General features: G+C 53.9%; 1 protein-coding gene across 11 annotated transcripts in view; it reads left to right on the top strand.

The window, feature by feature from the left end:
* Positions 1 to 20491, top strand: part of ANKS6 (ankyrin repeat and sterile alpha motif domain containing 6) — a 50608-nt gene that overhangs the window by 12950 nt on the left and 17167 nt on the right. For 6 of the 11 annotated variants that reach the window (XR_011432531.1, XR_002804073.2, XR_011432529.1 and 3 more), the window contains exons 3-12: positions 316 to 360; positions 1001 to 1205; positions 2203 to 2309; positions 4116 to 4264; positions 5523 to 5721; positions 6432 to 6481; positions 9471 to 9680; positions 10791 to 10944; positions 12810 to 12976; positions 19063 to 19246. Coding sequence is in view for 4 of the 11 variants with exons in the window: in XM_023629736.2 (XP_023485504.1) it covers positions 316 to 360; positions 1001 to 1205; positions 2203 to 2309; positions 4116 to 4264; positions 5523 to 5721; positions 6432 to 6481; positions 9471 to 9680; positions 10791 to 10944; positions 12810 to 12976; positions 19063 to 19246 (1470 nt within the window). In the remaining 7 variants the exon portion in view is untranslated. Of the gene's footprint in view, positions 1 to 315; positions 361 to 1000; positions 1206 to 2202; positions 2310 to 4115; positions 4265 to 5522; positions 5722 to 6431; positions 6482 to 9470; positions 9681 to 10790; positions 10945 to 12809; positions 13701 to 19062; positions 19247 to 20491 lie in introns of those variants that run through there. The other 5 variants (XR_011432534.1, XM_070251239.1, XM_070251238.1 and 2 more) reach the window with 3 other exon arrangements.

Here is a 20491-nt window from a genome sequence, read left to right as displayed (position 1 = left end):
CACGTCTAAGAAAGGACATCCTAAAGTTTGGAATGGCTAAAAATGCTTACTTTGTGAGCCTGGGACCAGGAAGTGGTCTGCTGGCGCCTGTTTCCTTGGCCGAGTGGCCTCCCCAGATCTGTCTGTGAGGCGTTTCTGGACTCTGATCGTGAGCCTTCCAGAGGGCTGCAGATTCGTGCATCACGTAGGTCTCGGGCTCGGTTGCTTTTGAAAAGTAGGCCGTTTTTGAAGCTGTGCTGTGTTGTTGCACCCTTGTGACTTTTCTGTCATAGTCAACCTTTCTGTGCTTAACTTTGGACATCTTTGTTTACCCAGATGAGGAGAAAAGGCGACCTGATATTTTCCATGCATTGAAAATGGGTAAGCGCTTTGAAAAATCTTTCTGGATAGCTAAGAATTCAGTGCCACCTTCTCCCTGCCCAGTATTCGTAGTCCCCTTCAAGGCCACCCAGAGCGCTGGAGGAAGGAACGGGCACGTTGTTGTTTTCTGACTTGGGAGGTTCTGAGCTTGGGGGCTGGAGTTTTACACAGATTCCAGACCACCCTCCCACGCTGCCTCCCCATTTCCCGCCAGACCCCATGGCTTATCCTGCCTTTTCCCCACCTCTGAATGCCTGGCTGCCCACCTACCCACTCCAGGCTCTTTGTGATGAAGGGCTATTTAGCTTAAAATTTCCTCTCCTGGTATAGACCCTGCCTCCAGGAAGCCCTCCCTGATCCCTCCTTCTGCAGGTGCCTTGCCCTTCCCCTGTCTCCTTTATCTCGTTTCCTAAGATACCAACACTTCTCTCTTTTAGTAAAGCCATCTTTATGTTCCTCTCTGTCCCTCAAAGACTGAGGGATTTGACATGGGGGCTACCCCTAACTCAGCTTTGTCGCCCCTGTGATGGCTGGTAGCCCAGTGTAGAGGCCGGCTCAGCTAGTGTTGGTTAAACGAACCCACTGGAATTAGCTGAGTGGCAGGCTTGTGGATCATCAGGACCCCTGCTTCTGTTTGCAGGAAACTTCCAGCTGGTCAAAGAGATTGCCGACGAAGACCCCACACACGTGAACCTGGTCAACGGGGACGGGGCAACACCCCTGATGCTGGCCGCCGTCATGGGGCAGCTGCCTCTGGTGCAGCTGCTGGTGGAGAGGCGTGCCGATGTCGACAAGCAGGACAGCGCGCACGGCTGGACGGCCCTCATGCAGGCCACCTACCACGGGTCAGTGCCAGCTGCGCCCCTCAGCGGTCAGGCTGATAGGGTGCTCAGGCTGAGCTGGGGTCCTTGATGGGGCTGTCTGGTCCTGAGATGCTGCAGATAATCCCCAGGGTCGTGGAGACATTGAGGCACACAGAAAAGATTAAAGCAGCGCAGGCTTGTTCTGTCCTGCATTCCCACCCTCCTATGCCCAGATGTCCCCGACCTCATCTCAGAGTGTCACCAGTGGCCGTGAAAACCATGCACCAGGAACGATTCAAGCAGAGAGATAAGTTTCTGTAGGTTGATTTCAATCGAACAGAGTGATTGGTTCACTTGGAGTTTTCACGCTGATGTCGAGTGGCCGCCCTAAGGTGCCCCTATTGGGAATGCACGTTGGCCATTCATCCCGTTGGCTCCCTGGAGATGTCCGGGGCTGACTGGCCCGAGCCTCTCCTTTTGAATAGGCGTCGGTGTTGACTGGTGCGTCTGAACCCCTTGTCACCCCGTCATCCTCCTGGAGGCCTCCTGGGTCAGCTGGCTGTGAGGCAGGGTCTGTGCGCAGTCTTGGGGCTGCTGAGTGGTCTGGTTCCGGGCTGGGGGCTCCTCCCCTGCCCTGTTTCAGCTGATCCTAGCACCTGCCTGCGTCACCGCGAGCACTTTGCGTTCTTGTCTGACGGGCCTCAGACTTCCGCGTCAGCCAGCTTGGCCCGCTCAAGGCTTCCTGTTTGACATGCAGGGGTCCTGATTTGGGTGGGGGGGAGTGGGGTCTGTGTGTGGTCGTGGCGGACAGTAGTTTTTGGGCAGAGCCTTTGGTTTTCATCTGTTCTAGAAGGTTCCACGAGGCTTTGATTTCCATCATGAGCGGCTGGCCTGCCCAAGGGGTGGGGAACGAGCTGAGAGGCCTGCAGTCCCACGCTTGGAGACAGGCGCTGCATGTAGTCACAGGCTTGTTGCCCAGAAGCAAAGCCACGCCTTCACTTCCAGTGGGTTTAACTCTGGCTTTTTCTTTCTTCCCCAGGAATAAGGAAATTGTCAAATACCTGCTAAACCAGGGAGCTGATGTCACTCTTCGTGCAAAAAACGGGTACACGGCCTTTGACCTAGTGATGCTGCTGAGTGATCCTGGTGGGTTGTTTCAGGAAAAGAGTTTTAAGCCCGCCAGCCTTTCTCTGGCTGGGATTGAGATGCTCACCTGCGTCTTAAGCACTTCCTCATTCCTGGGGGAGGCCGCTCTCAAGCCCCACGAGCTCGCCGTGTGGCCTTAGGCAAGTCGCTCCCTTCCTAGGGGGCTGAGCTGAGACCAGGTGGTCCCTGCGGCCTCTCCCAGTGCCAGCCTGCTGGGCCTCCCAGGGGGAAGGGCAGCAGGGCGTGGGTCTGCCTTGGCAGTCCATGCAAATCCTAGAACGGTGGCTGCGCTTTGCAGCCAGGAACTCCGGGTGGCTCCGGAGGAAACTGCAGGGGCCATCCGACGAGCAGAATCAGAGGTGGAGCATGCCCCTCGGCTTCATTGTGTGGGTGGAGGTCACTGGCTCGAGGGCACCGTGCCGGGACTGTCGCTGTTACTGGCCTACCTCTCTTGGTCCCCAGCTGGCACCTGCTGCCCCCCTCAGACCTGCCCCGACTGTGACGGGCCCTCATCTGGGACCTGGGGCTTCCAAATAGCCAACTCAAGGGGCAGAGCCTCTCTGTCTGTCGTCTCTCCTACTACCCCAGAGTTTCAGCCCAGAGAGGGAGAAGCTGGGAGGCCCTCCTGAGCCCCAAGCTTTGAGCCCTGAGCCGCATACCAGCCTGCTGCCTGGGGAGAGAACTCCCACCTCCGCGATCCAAGTAGGGTTACTGCTGCTGCCGCCTGTAGCTAGGGCGGGTGGCAGGCTGGGCGCCCTTCGTTGCCGGCAGTGTCACCCTCGCCACCCCTCCCCACTGCAGGCCCGCACATCACAGATGCCACAGACACGCGCTTGGTTCCACCCCATCCTTGCAGTGTGTGCCGGGGGAAGCAGCTTTACATCCTCTCATGCCGGGGGCGGGGTGACCGAGACCAGGGACACGACTGGCCCCAGCTGGAGAGTGGGGGCCTCCGCCCAGGTCCAGTGCTCTCACTCTGCCTATGGGGGCTGTGCTCGCGTGTCAAGAGGTCACGGTGTCCAGAATCAGAGTCCCCCACGGCCCCGGGCTGCGTCGCACACGCTCTTCTCTGACACACTTGTCTCTTTCCATATGTCTCTTCTCTCTCACTCCCCACCCATGTCCTCCCTTCCTTTTCCCAGTAGAACCATCTACCCACAGTGGATTTTTTTTTTCCTAGTGGGCTTTTAAATGAAGATTTTGCCCGAAATTTTTGAAGAAACATGCTTATTATGGAACGCTGGGAGAGAAAAAAAGAAACAGTTGTTTAGAGAAAAGCGCTCTTAATAGGTTGTAGTAGTTTCTTCTCAATCTTTTTTTATAGCCTTTTAAAAATAGTTTGATAATAATTAATAATACTTAACCTTTCTTAAGCACTTATCGAATGCCAGGAATTTTCTTGATCCTCCCAAGACCTTTATGTAGTGTGTGCTAATGTCCCCCCCATTTTACAGAGGCACAGAGAAGTTGCTTAATTCACCCGCAGTTGCGCAGCCCTGGAGGGGCGGAGGCAGTGTTTGAACCTCTGCTGTCTGGCCGCAGAACCTGTGCTTTTTAAGCACACCAGCCCCTGCCTTCCTGTGGGGCGAGGCCCTCTGGCTTTTCTCTCCGGTGAAGTGGCTCAAGCCATGCTGGCCTGTTTGCCACCTTCCAAAGATCAGGTGGAGAGGCAGGCGCCTGACCCTGGAGGAACATGGACGTGGGGCTGCAGGCCACATTCTAAGGCTGATGGGGGTCATCTTGGGCCCCCGCCCCTTGGCTCGACAGACATATTTGTGGGTAAAACGCTGCCTTTTGTACCCATAGACACGGAACTTGTTCGACTGCTGGCGTCTGTCTGCATGCAGGTGAATAAAGACAAAGGCCGGCCGGGCCACCCACCACCCCCGCCCCACTCGAGGGTGCGGCAGCCCTGGACTGTCCCTGTGCTACCCGATGACAAAGGCGGGCTCAAGGTTTGCCTTTTCCTGTCTTGAAGGGCGTCGGAGAGCTGGATCAGTGGGGCAGGGATGCCCACCATGGCCTGTTAACCCAGGGCTGGTTTCGGCTGGGGTAGGGGGCCCAGCAGGGGTGAGAGGTAGGCTGGAGGTGGGCAGTAGGGAGTAGTGAGGACCAGGGAAAACCGGGGTGATCGTAGCCACTTGGTGGCAGCAGTGGCTGCTTTGCCAGAATACGGGTCTGCGTTGCCCAGATCTTCCCATTTTTTTCCAGAAGAAACTGGAAATCCAGATTTTGATGTGGGAACTCAATTTATAAATGTAGGGAATTTTGTAAAGTTCTGCATGATGTAGTACTGAGCTGGCCAAATCAAATACCTCTCCTCAGGCCGTCTGCGGCCTCTGCTTTAGTATGTGGAATGTCTGCTGATGGTGCCATTCTGGGATCTCTGTGTGGCCCACAGGCCCCCGTCGGCCTCTTCCCCAAACCCCCAAACCCAGCTCCAGGTGCTCATTTCTAACTCAAGCCAAGTATTTTAATTTTTCATCCTCCCATCCTGCTCTACTTGGTTGAAATCAAACTTATTTTTCCCCCATCCAGTGTGGGGTTCCAGCACCTTCTCCCACCTGTGGGCTTGGCGTTCCTTTTGTGTTTGTATCCCCCTTGAGCCCCCGGGTCTTCCTCGCCATGTTTGCATAGGTCCCTTCACCCTCTCTGCCCTGCCGTCTCCATGGGCCGGACCCTCCCAGCCTCCCTCCGAGCTGACTGGGGTTATGAGGACACCCTGGGTGGCCCCTGTCCTCGCCCCAGGCAAGGAGGCATCAGCTATAGGAGCAGAGGGCCCAGGCCCTGGCGTGGACACCCTGACACCCCTCACATCACTGGCACAGGGGGAAAGAGGTCATGCAGTGACGGATGTTAAGGTGTTTGGCATTGCTTCTGTGTCCACCTGTCTGTCCCTGACTCACTGTAGGACCTGGAGTGAGTTGGCACCCTATCTCGGTCTCGGTTTCGCAGTGTGTACAGTGAGGCTGTTGATTAGACGAGAAGTGGCAAACAGGGCTCTCTGCCACCTCCAGCCTGTTGGAAATGGCCCCTAAGGGCCGGTTGGAAAGGACCTAGAGAGAACCGTGGCTTTTTGGGAAGATGTGCTATGGTCGATTGGTAATGCCTGCTATGGGCCCAGAAGGGGGTGGGGAAGCACGTGTGAAGTGCAGTCACTATCTGGGGCTAGGTGTTCCCAGGGCGTGACCTCTGCTCTGCATTCTCTTGCAGTCCTGGTGGAACCGGATGTCCAATCGGTTCCGGAAGCTCAAACTCATGCAGACCCTGCCTCGTGGGCTGTCCAGCAACCAGCCGTTGCCCTTCTGTGACGAGCCGGAGCCAGCGCTGGACTCCACAATGAGGGCGGCCCCCCAGGACAAGACAAGCCGCTCTGGGCTCCCCGATGTGGCCCCCACAACGAAAGACAATGGTAAGAAAAAGCTGCATGTGTGGTAGAATTTCCAGAATGGTCAAACGCAAGTCCTCTCCCCTCTGTCCTCCCTCCTGGGCTGATGACAGAGGCAAAGTGATGTTGGAATGTGACACTGGAGCAGGGTGGCTGGTCTGACAGGGACACAAATGCTGTCAGCGTGATGAACAGGGAAGCTAGTGTCTAAGACCCCAGGTTCCTGTCCCATTGGCCCTGCTGAGGGACCTCCTCCCTCTTGCCTTTGCCGTCAAGGGTGGCTGGTCTCTGGCTCTGACAGTGTTCGAAATAGAATGAGTTACCTGGGAGAAAGGGTGGTGAGCTCCCCACCATTGGAGGTATTCAACAGTTGGATGATTTTCCCAGGGCGCTGAAGGAGGTCGCCACACTGACTGGGATTAATTAGATCAGGTCCTTCTGACAGGCAGACTGCGTGCACCCAGACTGGCTCCTCAGCACCGCTGTCCGAGACAGACTGTCGAGCCGGGTCACTGCGGTCTGACCCGGCATGACAGTGGTTTATGGGAAAGCTGAGCACGCGCTCTGAGATTCCTTTTAGATGCTTTCCTTCTCTTCAGATATTGACTACCAGTTATTAAATATTTAATCACCCGGGGGAGTTGGTTCTCCAGGATGGAGGCCGCCTCATCTCTCATCCCCCTGCCAGGAGCTCATGGTGGGGGTCGTTTCAGGAAACTTCATTTGTCCCTCAGGTCCTGGGAGCACGAGAGGAGAGAAGGAGGATGTACTGCTGACAACCATGGTGAGTGAGGGCCCTTTGGAAAGCGCCTCAGTCCCCGCCGGTCGGTAGGTGATGGGTTTACGAGGAGGGTGGATGTTCGTCTCTCTCTGTGGTGCTCACAGGTGGGGTGATGTCGACGCTGTAACAGGGTACAGCTCCGGCACCGAGGAGCGGGACGATCCCGCCCTAACCCGCGGGGGAGGCTGTGCAGGTGCTCAGTGCTGGCAGGGAGTCAGCACTGACGACGGGGCGTTGGAGGAGCAGAACTTGATGGGTGACACTGGACCCTTCGTTTGGGTTATGGAGAGCCGGGGGAGAGGACTCACGGGGGAGGGTTCTCTTTCCAGCCTGAGAGGCCTCAGTTTCCTCATCTATAAACTAGAGATGTATCAGGATTAGGTTCATCTATGAGTACCAGAAGTCCCCAAATAACAGTGGCATAAATAAGACAGTGGCTTATTTCTCTCAAGTAGAGTTCGGGATTGGTATGTCGTTTCATGGAGCTAGGGACCAAGGTCCCTTCTACCTGTTGGTCTCCAATGCATGGCTTTTATTACCAAGGTCACCTCTTGGTACAAGATGGCTGCCAGAGCTCTGGCCATTACTGCCTCATTCTAGGCAGCAGGAAAAATGAGGGGAGAAAAGGTGGCTGTGGGCATGTGCCACATGTCTTTAAAGAAGTTTTCTGAGAATTCACGTGGCACTCCTGCTTGCATCAAATCAGCCAGAGTTTAGTCACGTGAGCATGTCACACTGCAAAGGAGGCTGGGAAATGAAGTCTTTGTTCCAGGTGGTTTCGTGCCCATCTAAACATCAGGGGTGTCTACTAAGGAAGATGTGGAAGATGGATACTGGGGACAGCTAGCAATCTCTGACGTCGGGGATGCTCTCCCTCACAGCTGTGGTTCGTTAATAAAATCATCCCCAGGAACGATTTTAAATAAGAACTTCCCAAGGAAGTTGTTAGCGTATTGCCCAGCCCAGAATGAGCTCTCGGTTATCTGCTGTCTGACTTTGGACATCTTACCTCACGTCTCTGGGCTTCCTTTGCTCTTCTCTGAACTGAGCCTCCTGGTTGGGGCTGGACTCCAGTCCGTTTAGCTCTAAGACCCTGATCTGGAGGCTGGCCAGGAGAGGGCAGCATTGGAGAGGAGAAGGGGCAGAGGCGCTTCTGGAGGGGCCTCAGGTGCCACAGGACACATGGAGCCGAGTGTGCTGAGCCGGCTCCGCCTTCTCTGCCCCCGCCCTGCCGGGCCCAGGCGGGACTCGGCGTCTCTGTACCCTGACTGCGGGTGCTCGTCCCGCCCAACGTTTGATCACGTCGTTAAGCAGCAACAGTGACTGTCAGTGTGAAGACAGAAGTGCTGTGGTTGAAATCTCGGAAGAGGCAGTAAAGTGTAAAGAAGCAACGTAGAGTCACCGCCCATCACGCTGGCGATCACGGTTGACCTTTGCCGCGTGTTCTGTGGAGCCCCTGCCTTCCAGCGTCCGTGACTACGATGCCATTTACGTGTAGGAACAGCCAGCCTCTCACGCAGTGCTCAGGAAGCACCAGCCGCTCTTCCCATCGCTTTGCCCGCTTCCGCTCATTTGACCTCCCGACAGCCCTCGAGGGAGGCGCCATCTTCCCGTGGGTGCTGAGCGTGTGGCATGACCACCTGTTCCGTGTCCTAAATGCTCTGCAGCCACACCACGTCTCGTGGCCGCGTAATGCCCCATGCCGTCATGAGATGTGTCTGACTGGCCAGGGGCGCTGACCGTTTGGACTTTGGGGTTTCTAGTTGTTGTTTTACCAGCTCTGGTGAATGTCCTTATGCCTGGGGATAAGTACCTAGAAATGGGATTCCTGGGTTGATGAGAGAGAGTTTACAGCAGTTCCCAGTCTCTCCCGGGAGGGGCGTCCCTGTGGTGGCTGCATTGCGGGTCGGTCCCCTTCCCGGCCCCCTCCTGTGGGCTGGGTGAGGTTGCCCAGGTCCAGCAGGGCAGCGCCGGTTCAGGGCTCAGGAGAGCTCAGATCAGCCCGCTGCGAGGCCTGGGTGCCCCCCTCCGTCTTGGCTCCCCTGTCGCTCCTCTGCGTGCCCTGTCAGGGGCGCCAACGCGCCCGCCCGCCCCTCGGCAGGTGGAGGATAGCCAGGCTGCCTGCCGGTGGGCGTTTGCGGCATCCTTGCGAGATGCCCGCCTGGCTCCCGAGGCGGGTTTAGCCGTGGGAAGCCCTTCCCCGCAGAGCTCCATCTGGCAGCGGGCTCACTGTCTTTTCTTAATTAAAGTGAGTGTGGACTGTGTGAATGCTTTTCCTTGACAACCTCCAGTCCTCATCGTGTGGATTCTGTACTGACCCCAGATCACATTTTCAAAATTTAGATTTCAATTACAGTTAGAAATGTCAGCAGTGGGAGGTGTGGCTGGAGCAGGAAGGGTGTGATGGCATGGGGAAGGGAGCGTTGGCCGGGTTCACAGGGTGCTCGCCTGGGCCCCCTGGGCCCCCCAGTCCCCCCGTCCCCTGCACCCCTCCCCCCAGAGGCCCTCAGCTCTGTCTCCTTGCAGTCCTGCACACTCGTCCCGCTCCTCTGGTCCCCAGGCCTTTCCCCATCCTGTCCCCTTGGTCTGCATTGCCCATTCCCTCGTTCTCACTGGGCCAGCTTGCAGTGGCCTTCAGGCTCCCTCCTCCACGACGCCCCCTCTGACTGCAGGGACAGGTGCCGTCCCCTGCACAGCCAGCTCCCATGCTCACCCTCGCAGCATGCTGGCCCCACCTGGCTCCGCCCTCTCTCCAGCCCCGTCCCGTTCTCATTGTGCTGCTGCAGAGAGAGCCAGGAGCAGCTGGCAGTGGGAGCAGAGCAGACGTGTGCACGGCCCGGCCCTGGGAGGCGCGCTGAGGGCTCCACACAGGTTTCTGGCTTGGGCGGGGAGCCGGTGGGGTGCCGTCGTCCAAGAGGCAGGGAAACCTGGAGTCTTCTTCCGAGCCAGGCGCCCTCCTGGGCTCGTCTAACCCACGGCCCGTCTTTTCCAGCTTCGAAACGGAGCGCCCTTCACCAGACCGCCGAGCGACAAGCTGAAGGCTGTCATCCCCCCTTTCTTACCCCCTTCCAGTTTTGAGCTGTGGAGCTCCGACCGGTCCCGGACGTGTCACACGGGGAAAGCAGACCCCATGAAGACTGTGCTGCCCCAGAGAGCCAGCAGGGGCCACGCAGTAGGCGTGGGCGGTGGGAGCACAGACAGCGTAAGTCGCCAGGCTGGCACGGGCTGACGCGTCACTCTCCACTCACTGAAACCGTGGGGTGTCGCAGTCAGAGGGGGCCTCACCCGCTAATCCAGAGGGGTTGAAGTTTTTATTTACTTTTAAATGTGATATCCTTTTGTCTGAGGAAATCCTAGAGGAACTTAGTAAGTAAACAGACAAAGGAAAGGAAAGTGGGGACCCCTCTTCTCTGTCCTCTATCTGGAGCCCTGGAGCTCCATGGAACACAGTTTGGAGACCCGATCTAATCCACCTTCCATGCAGTAGGTGAGGGAACTGGGACCCAGAGAGGGGGAGTGTTTGCTGCAGATTACCCGGCAGGGTGGGGTGGGCCCAGAAACCAGGTTCTTGGTTTCTAAGGAAGCTCCACATTATATTATTGCTCAGGTCCATGACCAAGAGCAAACACTAGGAGGCAACTGTGTGCGCTATTGGTGTTGTCTTGCACCCAGAAGGAGCATGACTTCTGTCCTTTCAACCACAGTGGTCTCTGATTTTGGGGCCCTTGCGTGTCTCTGTAATGACTGAAGTGATCCCTCACTGTGGGAGACTGTCTCCGTCTGTGTCGACTGACTCTGTCCTGTGGGTACAGTACATGGGCAGAGTGAAGACGGGGGTTCAGGACCCGGCCCTGCCCCCGTGTGCCAAGTGACTGGAGAAGCGCGGGGCATCCATATCTATAAAGTAGGGCTGGACCCCTGTGCTGGCTGCTGCCTCCCAGGCTGTCTTGAGAGTGATCACCAGTGGGAGACCGAGGGCCCGGCCCTGGAGAGCTCGGAGCGGGCCGGACGGGGCTGTGCTTGGTCTGCAGCATGGGAGGAGCTGGGTGATGCTGAAGGCAGGGTAGCCCCTGGGGTCCGTGTCATGGGGCTCAGCCTGTGCTGACGGTCGGGCTGTCTGCAGGTGGAAGTGAACTCCCAGCCTTTTGGAGGCCCCTAGCAGGCTGGGCACTGGCAGCAGGGACGTGTGGGTGGATGCAAGCCTCGGCTGGGGGTGAGGGAGCCGCACTCCAGGTCCCTCCCCACGGGGATTCTGTGTGTCCAGAGGAAGGAACAGCAAACCCTAACCCAGACGCCCGCCTTGTTCTTGCAGACTCCCGTCAGAGCAGTTAAATTTCCGTCTCTCTCCAGAAGCCCCGCCTCTCCCACCAACTCTGGAAACTTCAACCACTCCCCTCATTCCTCAGGCGGCTCCAGTGGGGTTGGGGGTGTGAGCAGGCACGGCGGGGAGCTGCACAGCCGCTCCGGTGGGTACCTGGGCAGGCACTTGGGGGATGTGGGAAAATCTCTAGGGGCCCAGGGTGTGAACTGCCCCCTGGGCTCGCTCTGCAGACAGTTCCAGAAACAGTGGCAGACGCTGTCTTTCTCCTTCATGTGGCTAAGGGGTTTTTCAGTGGATTCACAATTCACAGTGTCTTTTATGCATTTTCTTGGGGCAAGGGGGATTGGAGAGGGAGAAAATAAAATCTATTATGCTTTATTTTTTGGAAATTTTATAAAAGATTAGGAGAAATGCATGGTGTTTTCACAGTGTCTGAAATCCTTGAAGGTTAAACGTTAGACAGCTTCCCATCCTGCCCCTTCACTGAACAGATGAGGAAACTGAAGCTCAGAGTGGGCAAGAGATTTGCCCAGGGACACACAGCAAGTTGGTGACAATTAGGACTCCAACTGGAGTGCCCCACAGTTATTTTGGACTTACAGCATCCTTTGTAGTCCTCCCCGAAGGCATCCAGGATTAACCAAAACTAGCTTTTCAGGAAGGACATCTCTGCCTTATGCCGTTACATAAGGACTGTATGCTTCTTGTGGGGAAAGCTTTAACACCAGAAAAAAGCAAAGACTGAAAAAAGTATCATCTCACGCCCTAGGGCTCATCGTTAACACTTTGGTACATATCTTTTCTGAGTATTTTATGCATGAGGACTAGGTATTTCGTGAAGGTAGGCTAACAACTTGTTGAGCACGTGGTGTGTGTCAGGCACAGGCCAGGCCCATTCAGTGGGTGCCCTCCCTCAGTCCCCCAGCAGCCTGCAAGGGTGTCCTCTCCATTTTAGATGGGGAGCCGGGGCTTGGGAAAGTGAGGTGACTGGTCAAGGTCACAGGGCTGTGAAGGGGCAGAGCCGGGACCTGAAGGCGAGCAGTCTGACTTCCGAGCCCGCCTCGGCCACACGCATCGCCGACGTGCAGACGCTGTGGCCCTTCTCCTCTCTGCGCCACCATCGTGCTGTGAACGCCTGTCGTGTCCAACAGTTATCTGCAGCGTCTCTTAATAACCAAGCAGCAGCCCGTTCCTGTGAGGTGTCACGCCTTCATTTGCCGGTTCCGTCTTGCTGAGCACTGGGCATGTTCTCGAGTTTGCCCTTGTGGACAGCCCGCTAAGTAAGGCCGTCCCACCTCTGTGCTTGGCACCTCGTCGGTGATTTGCTTAACGTTAGTTCTCTGGAATTTGCCAGTTTTTGAGGCTTTTGATAATTTGCCCTCTAGAAAGGCTCAGTTTATCCATGTAAAATGTTGGCAGCCGTGCCTGGTGCCTGGTACACACTCCATGAGTGTCGGTGGTCTGTGGTCCCCTCCAGCCCCGCCCCAGCCCCGCCCCAGCCCCGCGCCTTACCGCTTCCCCCCTTTCTCTCATAAGAATGCAGGGTTGCGGGAGACTGGGGGAGTCGCAGGGAGGGATGCATTGGGGTCCATGGGGAAGCAGCCCCTGAGCATATGGAGGGAGGAAGTTAGTGACAGGCTGTGGGTGAAACCAGGGAGGTGCAGGGGGAGGCGGTGGGCCGCACAGCAGAGGGGCTGCTGTGGGAAGACAGCCAGCCAGCGCGGGTCTGTGCCTGCTCGGGGCGGATGGCTGGCCGTGGGCGGGGAAGACCCTGCCACTCGCATCCTCCACCGCCTTCTACCCTGATGCCTTGGGAGTGTGACACCCGCTGGTCCTGGCCGCCTCACGGTTCTCATGCATCGTCCCCTCGTGGTCACCCCTGACGCCGAGCCACACTGGGAGGGGGTCTGGGAAACCACTGTCCAGCTCAGCCAAGTCCGCACGAAGTCCCCCGTGCCCACGTCGCTCTGCTCCGGACCCCTGGCCTCATGCCTGTTCCTGTTCCCTCAGGTGGCAGCGTAGACAGTGTCCTGTCCCAAATCGCTGCCCAGAGGAAGAAGGCAGCTGGACTGTCGGAGCAGAAGGCCAGCCATCGGTCAAGTCCCGTGGGGCCGGCGCTGGGCCCCAGCCCGCCCGAGCTCCCGCTCTCCCCTGCAGGCAGTAGCCCCGGGGGCAAGGTGCGTGTTCCTGCCAGGGCTGCGTATGGGGGCGCAGGGTGGGTGGGCCCCTGCTCTGGGGGTCCTCCTCTGCGCAGCCCCAGGGCGGTCCGAGCCGCTGTCAGCCTCTGGGGGTCGCAGCGGCGGGAACCCCACAGCGCCTCTGCGGGAACAGAATTGGCCCTTGCATCTGGGCTGGTGAATGGAGGGAGCCCCTAGGCTGTGGGTTCCTGGTGCCCCAGTGGAGCAGTGGAGCCCTTTTCCTCCTCTGAGGACCCTGCCTCTGGGCATGACCCCATCTTCATCAGGCTTCCTAGGTGAGTTAAGCTTTTTCCCTGAGAAAAGTCAGATCTCCTGCAGGCCCCGGCCCTTTGCCCTTTGCCCAGAGGAGCCTCCAGGGGTGGGTGTTTCCGTGGGTGTGTGAGGAAGGGTCTTTATTTCCAGCCAACCACTGTTGGCTTCCCACCTCTGTCATTCAAAGTCTCTTATGCAGTTGGACCTGTGTAACTGGTTCCTTTTACAATATAGCTCCAGAAAAAGTTTCTCTCACTTTATACGTTAGCATATTATACATTTTGTTTAAAATTACTTGTGTAGTAGGATCTGTATAATTAAGTTCCTTTTAGAATTCAGCTCTAGAAAAGCTGTCTCTATTGACACTGATACATCAGATGGTAAGAATGATATAATTATTATGTTTCTCTTTTTGCTTTGGCTACTGGGAAACTCAGAGCTACTCATTAAAGTAAGTCAGCTAGTCTGGAGCTTTGATGCATTGTGCTCTTCTCTGTTGTCATGTATTTTCTATTTCTATTTTGATCTTATTAGGTGTGTTAGCTATTATTAACTTCCTTTAACCAGTGTTGGAAATAGGCGTCTAAGTTATAAATTATATTACCCGTTACCTTACTTGGATACGTCTATCATAGCTAGACTATAGACAAGTAAATTCTGATGAAAGGAAATTGACTTTCTTAAAAGATGCATTCGGGAAACAATCAGCTGGGGAAACGACCCAGTTCAACAATCACCTGACACTCTTCACATAATCATCTGCTGTAACCTGGGGGAGCTGTTTAAAAATTCAGGTTTCTGGGCTCCACCCAGTGTAACTGAATGGGTCTCCCAAGACAGAAAATGGGGAGTCTGCCTGACCCCCAGAGAGTGTTGCCGCCAGCCCAGCCCAGGCCTCCTGGAAACCGCTGCCCCCAGTCACAGGACGCAGGGCAGCCTTTCTGTCAGAGACGCCACAGCCAGATGGAGACACGAAGTGCTTTTCAAAGACTCCCTTAGGAAGAGTTAGAAATGAGTATTCAGAATACGAGCCTCTTGAATCTGGTTCTTGTACTTTGCTTGGAACAGCAGCCCTGTAGTGGTGGGGTATTTGCCAGGCTGGGCTGCCCACACGCAGTTGTCTGAGGAGGCCCGGTCAGGGAGGAGGGTGGGCACCAGCATTTCCCAGATCCCTGGGAGCCCAGAGGCCCGCTGTGAATGTCAGCTTTCTGTTCTACCCTAAAGCTCTGTGGGTTAAAACAGAAAGCATTTCTTTAGCTTGCAAATCTGCAGGTTGGCAGCTTAGTCCATACTTAGCTAGGCAGTTCTTGTGGTCTGGGGGGACCACTTACGTGCCTGGCCGTCAGCTGGGGTGACCAGGATAACTGGCCGTGTGTGTCCACAGCAAGCTTGGGCATGTTCTCATGGCAGTGGCCAAAGGCGTGAGTTGAAAACCAGTCAAGTTGTTGAAGCAGGTCAGCGTGGCCACTGCAGGAGAACACAGAGTTATAGAGCAAGAGCTGTGGCCCAGGGCGGGGTGGGGGTGACGTCGTCAGTGCAGGTGGCCACACTGGGGGCACAGGGAGTCCTTCAGATACTTGCCTGCCCCCTCCCCCGTAACATGGCCACACACCGTGTTTCTTTGCTTTTGGCTGAAATAGATCTGTCTTGTAGGATTATACTAATTATCTCCTGCTCAATCGGAAGCTCTATCTGGGAATGCCTTTGTAGAAAAAGCAGAGGGAAGAATATTAATAATATAGGCAGCTTATTGACAAAATCTTTCAAAACCTGAGAGGGCGCCTTCTATTTCCACTCTGGGAAATAGTTAGCTAGAAGGAGCATTAAAGGCTCCGCAGAAGGAAAGCCATACCTATTTTCAGGCATAAAAACTATTTACCTTAGTCTCCCTTATTATACTCAAGATAATCAATTTTTAGTAAAAAGCATATACAAAAAAGAAAGAAAAACTACACTCCCAAGAAACAAGAAACAAAGCAGTTATCAGAATCCCACTTAGATATGACACAGGTGTTGGAATGATCTGACAGGGAATTTAAAAGAACTACAGTTACTGTGTTAAAGGCATTACTGGAAAATTGGAACAACATGCAAGGTCGTGTGACTGACTGCTTCAGCAGAGAGATGGAAGGTGTAAGGAAGAGTCGAATGGAAACGCTGGAAAGGAAAACGCAGGAACCGAGAGGAGGAATGCCTTCCATGGGCTCCTCAGGAGACTTGACACAGCCAAGGGAAGAATCGGTGAACTTGAAGATAGGGCCCGAGAAATTACCCTGACTGAACACAAGGGGAGGAGGGAGTTAAAACGAAAACAGGAACACAAGACACAGAGCGCCCGAAAGTCGTGGGCTGATCGCAGATGCTCTTGCGTACAGGTGATCAGGATCCCTGAAGGGACAGAGAGAGACAGACAGAATGGCAGGCAGAAGGAATATTTAAAAGTCGTGGGCTGATCGCAGATGCTCTCGCATACAGGTGATCAGGATCCCTGAAGGGACAGAGAGAGACAGACAGAATGGCAGGCAGAAGGAATATTTAAAAGTCGTGGGCTGATCGCAGATGCTCTCGCGTACAGGTGATCAGGATCCCTGAAGGGACAGAGAGAGACAGACAGAATGACAGGCAGAAGGAATATTTAAAAGTCGTGGGCTGATCGCAGATGCTCTCGCGTACAGGTGATCAGGATCCCTGAAGGGACAGAGAGAGACAGACAGAATGGCAGGCAGAAGGAATATTTAAAAATAATGACTGAGAATTTCCCCAAGCTAACGATAGATACTAAACCACAAATCCAGGAAGTTCAGAAGACACTAAATAGGATAAATAGCAAAAAGAGCACATCTAGCCACTTCATGTTTAAACTACTGAATAAAGAACTCTTAAAACTCAACAATAAGAAAACAACCAACAAATTTAAAAATGGGCAAAATATCTGAATAGACTTCATCAAAGATACACAAATGGCAAATAAACATAGGAAAAGACGTGTAACTTTGTTAATTATTAGGGAAACGCACGTTAAAACCATGGTGAGATAGCTCTATGCACCAATTAGACTGGCTAAAACTTAAAAATTTTTTTAAAAGGTACAAGTGCTGGTGAGAATGTGGAACTACTGGAAGTCTCGTTCAGTGCTGGTGGGAGTGCAAAATGGTACAGCCGCCTCGGAAAAGTTTGGCAGTTTCTTGTAAAACTAAACACATGCGTACCATATGAGCTGGCTCTCTCACTCCTGGGTGTTTACTCAAGTGAATTTTTAAAAACTTCTATTCATACAAAAATCTGTTTGTGAATGTCTATAGCAGTTTTTTTTCCCCATAATCACCCAAAACCAGAAAGATCTCATTAACACATGGATAAACTAACTGTGGTACGTCCACGCAGTGGGATACTACTCAGCAGTGGAAAGGAGCACACTCTTGATTCATGCAGTAACTTGAATGGACCTTAAAGGCATTCTGCTGAGCCAGACTCAAAAGTCTACATATTATGTGATTCCATTTTTTATGGCGTTCTGGAAAAGACAAAACTACAGGGATGGAAAATAGATCAGTTATTTCCATGGGTTGGGATGGGGGCAGGGATTGACTAGACAGGGACAGCATAAGAGAATTTGGGCGATGATGGAGCTGTTCTGTGTGGTACTCTGTCAGTGAGTACACAACTATGCATTTGTCGAAACCCACAGAATGGTGCACAACAGAGTTATTTCTACTGTATGCAAATTCAAAAACAGAACCAAGCAGGAACCAAAGATGATGCAGACATGACCCCAGATCTAACTCTCTTACGAATGGATGACGTAACCATGCCGTAGGTGGTCGGGGAGCTGGATGTCACGTGGATATGGGAAGTCTGAAGGCTGAAGGAGCCAGACACAAGCACTGTCCTCTGGTTGAGAGGTCTTTTTCTTGCAGCGATGTGTGTTAAATTCTGAAACCACCTTACAGATATATATATATACTTTTGGTGTGTATATACACTTTACGTATATTCTAGGGTTTAACAAATAAGTAATTGTGATGAACTTAGTTTTTTACTGTCAGAGATTGAATCAAAAGGGAACTGCTAGAACAATCCTCTGGATGTTGATTGAAGTCGGAGGTGTCAGTATAAATCAGTGTGAATTTGTAAATGTACGCATACGGATTGATAGATAGAAAAGTAACTGTGGCCGTGTGTGTCCACATGGGTCAGGATACTTCTTCTCTTTCCTTGCTCTGTCCACTAGGGGGTCAGGAAGCAGTGACATCCCAGTAGCAATGAGCAATCTAGTCCCCAGATTTTGGTTTCTAAGTACCATTCTCCAAGTAAAGGGACCAGGGCCTTGGGGAAGTGGTTTATTCCCGTGCTCGGTCAGTGAAATCACAAGGTGAGCCTGACACATTCTGTGGTGTCATAAAATCAGGAAATGCTTTTAAAAAGAAAGAGAGAAAAAAGACGGGCTTGTCAAAGGACACAGGAACCAGTCTCAATGGCCAAAGCTGCGACCCTTTGAGCAGCTGTAAAATAAATAACAGCAGCATTGGATTATAGCCCAAAGAATAAGAGAAACATCCACGAGCCCGCACTGAGGTGAGTAAAGCGCTGAACAAAGGGAGGGAAGGAAGCCCTCTTCCTTACAGAAGAATTCCGGAGAATAAATGTGGGGGGAATTAGGGAAATAGCAACTCCCCATTAGAACGTCACAGTGGTAACTGCTCCAGACGAGATCCACCAAAGAATCCTCCATCAGTGGGCAGGACTTTAAGGAAAAACAAGATAGTTAGCTCAAAATATCTCTTTCAAATATTTATTAATTATAAGGGGAAAAACAGTAACTTCACCATGGAGAGACCTGACAGACAGCACCTGAACGAAGTGATGGTAAGATGTGATGCTCTGAGCCTCCCGCAAGATGCACTGGGAATGGCACATGGCCTCTGTGGTCCTCAGCCCAAAATCCATCCAGAAATCTAATGATGAGAAGACATTAGAGAAACCCAAACTGAGGGACAGGCTGCAAATACAGGCTGCAGGACTCTGCAGAAGTGTCAAGGTCATGAAAGACAAGGCAGGACTGAGGAGCTGTCAGAGACCGGAGGAGACCGAGGGGATGTGACAAGTCAGTGCGACCTGGGCTCCTGGGCCCGTCCCGGATCAGAAGAAGGCATTAGTGGGACCGCCGTGGCCCCTGAGTGGAGTCTGTAGTTTGGCTAATAGTGTTGTCCCAGGTTTAATTTCTTAGCTTCGATAGTCGCACTCTGGTTTCGTAAGATGTTAACATCAGGGAAGCTGGCTGAGAGAGGTGCAGGAGCGCTCTGCTCTATCTTTGTGACTCTTTTGTAAGTCTAAAATTATTTCCAAATAAACTTTTTTTTTTTAAAGCTGAGTGACACACACACACACAAAGTGGGAAAAATAACGTGTCCTTTGGTGAAAGGCTGAAGTGACTGGTTTCGATGAAGGGACATAAGAGCAGAAAGGGGCTCGGTATGTGCATGAGCCCCACTGCCGGTTCAGAGCCGGGCTCACTGAGACGTGAGGGCTTCACCACAGACCCCGGGCAGTGGGTGCAGGACTGGTCCTCGGGGTTCCTGGCTTCGGGGGCCGCGTTCTCCATCCCACGCCAGCCCTCTGCTCCAGGGGAGGGTGTGCCTGTAACTGTTCTGGTAACGCTCTTTCTGCTCCGCGTGTTTGTCTAAGTAGATTCCGCAGTCCCGGCTAGATTCTGTTGAGCGGATATCACCCGTGTTCCTTGTTGGGGGTGTCCCTTTTAATCATTTCCACCCTCCAGGTGATGGCTTATGAATTTGTCTTACTCTTTCCTGCAGAAACTGGAGACGAGCAAAAGGCCTCCGTCTGGAACTTCGACTACCTCCAAAAGCACCTCGCCCACCCTCACGCCCTCCCCGTCACCCAAAGGGCACGCGGCCGAGTCCTCGGTGTCCTCCTCCTCGTCCCACCGGCAGTCCAAGAGCAGCGGGGGCTCCAGCAGCGGCACCATCACAGACGAGGGTGAGTCCCCCGCGGTCCTGAGACCCCAGCCCCTCCTCTTCACCATGGGGACCCTGAACCTTGTAGAAATCGGAATTCTTTCTGATGCAAGTGATAGAATCTCCTCTCAAACTGGGTTAAGCAAAAACAAAAATTAAGAAACTGGTAATTAGTTGGCGCATATAATGGAAATGTCTATGTGTGCTTCAGGCATGTCTGGATCCAGGTGCTTTTTATACCTCAGGTAGGCTCTCTCCAAGTGGTAACAAGGACGTCTCCCAGCAGCTTCAGGCTTACTTCTTCTTCATGCTAACTGAGCCACTGCAGCAGAAAGAGTGATACTTTTTAGTAGGTCCAGCAAAATCCCAGGGGTAAAGGTCATTGGCCCACCTCGGCCGTATTTATAACGACTTGAATCATTTGCCCATCCTTGGCTATTTCTGTGTCCACGGGGGTAGAATGTGCTTATTAGCCAGGCCCCAGGTTGTGTGTCTGCTTTTGGAGCTGGGGTCGCAGTCTGCCCTGCTGACGCTGTGTGGACTGAGAGCAGGAGAGAAGAGGCCCCTGAAAGGAAGATTAAAGTCCCGTTTCCAGAAGGAGGAGGGGCTGGATGCTGGGCAAGCAAAAGCAGTGGATGCCCACTGCAGCCAGGAGAGCACTGGAACCTGCGTGCATGAGTTGAAAGTCCTTCCCCTGGGCATGAGGAGGAGAGGATGATGGAGTGGATGGCAGGCAGGAGTGGAGGCCTTGCAGTGAGGCCCCAGACAAAGACCTGAAGATTCAAAAGATAAAGGGAGATGCAGAGAAGAATACTGTCCTTTAAAACTGCCCTCTGGTGGCACTGGGGCAGGGGCGCAGCGGGGAGCGGAGCTGTGGTGCGAGCTGGGCCCAGGCAGGTGCGGGTTAAGGAGTGTGGATCAGAGAGGGAAGGACATCTCCTTGGGTGTGCGGGCCTCACGGACGCGTGTGCAGGCATCTCGCGGGCATCTCACCGCAGCTGCCGAGAGGAAGGCGCTGAGCAGGCTCTGCCCAGGTGCCCCGGAAACTCCGGGTTGGGCTACCATTGGCGTCCTCTTTATTTATTCTGGGATGTGTAGTGCAATCCTTTATGAAGCTTTAGAGGGTCGCCGGCAGCCCGGTCCTCCCAGCCTCCCTGTGGGTCCTCAGCTCCCCACTCACGATTCTCCCGCCTCAGGGCTTTCAGGAATCCAGACCCTGGAGGCTCAGTCAGGGCTTTGTACCCAACCTTTTCCCAAAGAAGAGTTG

The sequence above is a fragment of the Equus caballus genome, chromosome 25, assembly GCF_041296265.1.
Source record: "Equus caballus isolate H_3958 breed thoroughbred chromosome 25, TB-T2T, whole genome shotgun sequence".
NCBI classification, from domain to species: Eukaryota; Metazoa; Chordata; class Mammalia; order Perissodactyla; family Equidae; genus Equus; species Equus caballus.
This window is presented reverse-complemented; position numbering and strand designations above follow the sequence as displayed.